Source organism: Leiobunum rupestre, chromosome 1 (assembly GCF_980474605.1).
Source record: "Leiobunum rupestre chromosome 1, qqLeiRupe1.1.hap1, whole genome shotgun sequence".
Lineage (NCBI taxonomy): Eukaryota > Metazoa > Arthropoda > Arachnida > Opiliones > Sclerosomatidae > Leiobunum > Leiobunum rupestre.
In genome coordinates, this window is record NC_143384.1 from 95,744,026 (window position 1) to 95,748,000 (window position 3,975).

Here is a 3,975-nt window from a genome sequence, read left to right on the forward strand (position 1 = left end):
CTGCTCGAAAGGTGTTTTCTTCTTAACACTCACTTTTTAATAAAGTATACAGAAGCGCATGAGCCTGAAACATTCGGTTAAAGATTTTATTTGCGCTTCACTTTCCGATTAATTTCAGCATGACGCGCCCTAAAGAGTACTCAGAAATCAAATTCACGTAAATGAAATATGTCATTGTACAAAGTGCAAACATATTCATGGCAAGAATGGAAGTTTTTTTTCAATAAAACACAGGTAGTTTTTTGAATTAATTAGTGTTCCTCATCGAAAGCGTTGTAACACAGGCACGAACTTGAAAAAACCTTGGTAAATAAAGCCGCGTTTTCAATCACGATATCTTTCGTACTTTCTATTTTCGCTTGTTTAAGTCACTTCTAGAACGAAAAGAAGCCTATATAATATCCATTTCGACATCCGTTTCTCGCACTGGCGATACAGCCGAAGAAGAAGCTTCATTCGTTGGATTTGAGGTGAAAGCGCGATTTCTAATGAAAAAAACTTGATGTAGAATTCGCCTTTTGCATGTCTTATTGAAGTGAAACGTCAAATTCTTCTTAATAAATGTTTGCTTCTTTTGAAGTGAATATTCAAAAATGTGGTAACAGAGAAAATGCCTACCACTGGTTGACGTACGTCATTGGGCGGGAATTAATCACCGCCTCAGCCTCTTTGAGTATGGTCATTATCTCTTCAAAGGTTAGTAGCGCTTTTCCAAAAACTTTTTTGAGTATGGTTTTTGTAGAGAGAACCATACGTTCATAAAAACCCCCCACGATAAATTCCCATTTTATGCCTTTTGTTCCGAAGAACTTCAGGACCTCATCTGATTGAAGATTTTTCCACAAAATTTCCAATTCCATATTGGCTCTGATAAAAGTTTTTCCGTTATCGGATATAACGACTTTACAAATCCCTCTCGTCGCTATAAAACGTTTAAAGGCTAATAAAAACGCTCTGTCGTTAAGTCTGTAACAAGTTCGATGTGTAATGCTCTTGTTACAGCGCATGAAAATAATGCGATGTAGCATTTCCTATTTTCCTTTTCTTCGGGTGCGTTGCGCTTCTTTCGTTCTTTGGTGTCACCTGAAATGGCGGGGCTTCATTGACTCTTTCTTTAGGAAGTGGCGCTTCCATCACTGGCGTAACTATACCATCTGATGCCCGTGGCAAATTCTTTGGATGGGGCCCTCCCAGTAAAAATCGTCACATTGTAATTTAATTAAGTACTTGAAAAAATTATAATTTTTAAGTACCTGCCACCCTATAGTTACGCCACTGGCTTCCATAATTGTGGACGGTCTTGCTTAGAATTTTTTACAAACCACGCATTTGTTTAAGACGGATTTTATTTGTTGTCTCTCTTTTATCACCCAGAATTTACCTCTTAACTCAGTGAGCGTTTCAGCCGTTCCTTGGTGTAGTAAATTCAAATGAGCTTTAATTATCAGGAGTTCGGTAAATTTCGTATTTGGAGGTATTAAGATCGGATGCTTCTGGTCGTAGCTCGCTCCAGATTCTTGTAATCGCCCTCCAATTCGTATAATACCCTTGCCATTGAGAAATACGTTAAATTGTTGTATGTTGGAATCCTTAGGGATTTCTTTATGTTGCTTGAGGAATTGTAGTTCACGCGCGTATTTTTCTTTCTGCGTTTGAATAACCCAATAATTTTCAGCGTCGTTAAGTTCTTCTATGGTCAAACGGCCAGAGATGTTCTTATTGGGCTCTTTGATGTATTTTGTGAATCGCGCAAAAATCGCCGTTGTTCTAATTACTCTGTTTAAATCGCTGAAATTGTGTAATTCTAGAAGAGGTTTGATTGATTTCTTGACAGAGACGATCGATACGTTGGCTTCGATCTTCTCGTCATCTTCGTTTACGTCGGATTCGTACTTTTCTCTGGAATTGATTGGCCTTTCATTTATCGGTCGTTGAATCCATTCCGGTACAAACCACCATGATCTACCTTTGTCAAGTTGATCAGCCGATAATCCTCTGCTGGGGTGGTCAGCCGGATTACTTTCTCCTTTGCAGTGATTCCAATTTTCAGGGCTGGTAAATAGTAGGATTTCTCTAACGCGGTTCGCAACAAATGGTTTTCTTTTCTTTTCCATTGTGATCCAATTTATGGTTATTGAAGAATCTGGCCAGTAGAACACCTTCGAATCTTCAACTCCAAAAAGTTTTTTCATACGAGAAGTTAATCTGGATCCTATTAGAGCAGCCACAAGCTCCAGCGTTGGTAAAGTTAGATTTATCTTGCTAGTCGGCGCGACACGTGTTTTGGACGTTATCATACTGGTTCTTATTTCGCCCATTTCCGTTCTCATTCTTAAATAGATTACCGCTGCATATGCGCTTTGGCTTGCGTCACAAAAGCAATGTAACTGATATTCTACGACCCTTTCGTGGTTACATGTCGCCTCGTAAAATCTTGGAACTGTTAAGTTCTGAATTTTTGGTATTTCAGAACACCATTTACTCCACTTTTCGCTTAGTTCTATGGGTAGAGGATCGTCCCAATCCTTTATTGCTTTCCACAACTCTTGTAGGAGAATCTTTGCTCGGACTTTGAACGGAGAAAGGAATCCCACCGGGTCAAAGATTCTTCCGATCATTTGTAAAAGCCCTGTATTCGTTGTTTTGGAAGTTTCGATGAAATTTATCAAGTCTTGTACCTCAAATCTGAAAATGTCTTTCTGATGGTTCCAAGAAATACCTAATACCTTCAAGGTAGAAGGAGCGATAATGGATTTGCCTTCGGTCACTTCGCCTCCATTCCAACTTTCGTTATCCCATCGTTGTCTTAATTCGGGGGAATTTGTCTGCCATTTACATAAGGGCAAACCTCCTTCTTTAAGAATAATTTTTGCTTCATTTGCATGTTGGTATGCTGATTCCTCGTCTTTTCCTCCCGAAAGAAAGTCGTCTACGTATAACGAGTCGTCCAATTTCTTGCAAGTTTCAGGATATTTTTCTCGATAATTTTTCGTGTGAAATCTTACCGTTGCGGCGAGTAAAAAAGAACTACACGTCAGTCCAAATAATACTATAGCCATTTGGTAACATTTTATCGTGAGGTCACCTTTAAGATTTTTTTCGTCATTTTCGTCTACCCAGAGACAGCGTACGTAATTTCGGTCTTCTCAGCTAATGAAAGTTGCAAGAATGCTTGCTGTATGTCGGATGTAAAAGCAACCTTGAAATTTCTAAATTTGATCAGTATGTCCACTAAGTATGGATTCAAGTTCGGACCAGACTGAAGACAGTCGTTTAAGGAATTGGCTCCTTTAGTGTGCGATGAACCATCAAATACGATTCGTACTTCGGTCGTAGATCTATTTTCTCGAATCACAGGCTGATGTGGCAAGTAAAATTGTCCGTCTTTGTTCTCTTCGATAGAAGGGACCTCCTTGATTATACCGTCTCGATCATAGTCTTGGAAGATTTCTTTGTACGTTGCGAAGAGATGTGGCTCTCGTTTGAATCTTTTGAACATGGAGCGTAATCTTCCATTGGCGTTATTGTAGTTACTTGGATGGTTTCGTATTTCGTTCTTCCATGGTAACTTAACTTAGTATCGGTTGTTATTGAATTTGATTTCGCTTTCGAAAAAGTTGACAATCGACTCTTCGGAATTTGATAGCGATAATCCGTCTGCGTCTTTTATGCCCAGATTTTCCAATTCCCAAAAACTTCTTAACTGTTTTGAGATATCGTTCACATCGTCTCTAGGCGTTACGTTTGTTTCTTGGATGGCCACGTGTTTCACCGTTGTGAATTTCATTCCCAAATGCATGCATGAAATTGCCGATCCTGATGTGAATCCGGAAAGTACCCATCTTAGTAATTTATTTTTTTATTTATTTATTTATTTATTTATTTATTTATTTACACACAAAGACCACTAAGCCACAAGCGACCTATGTACGGTCCGGAAAGGGGGGACGATAGTATATATGCATAAAGAAGGAA

General features: G+C 38.9%; 1 protein-coding gene across 1 annotated transcript; it reads right to left on the bottom strand.

The window, feature by feature from the left end:
* Positions 1–1,304: 1,304 nt before the first annotated feature.
* On the bottom strand, positions 1,305–3,059 carry LOC149969042 (uncharacterized). Its single transcript, XM_090170054.1, has one exon. The coding sequence runs from the start codon at positions 3,057–3,059 to the stop codon at positions 1,305–1,307; it is 1,755 nt and encodes a 584-aa protein (XP_090026180.1).
* Positions 3,060–3,975: the final 916 nt, after the last annotated feature.

What these genes read in the sequence shown, in the direction of transcription:
- LOC149969042 (XM_090170054.1), bottom strand. Translation starts at nt 3,059, where the DNA reads ATGGCTATAGTATTATTTGGACTGACGTGTAGTTCTTTTTTACTCGCC.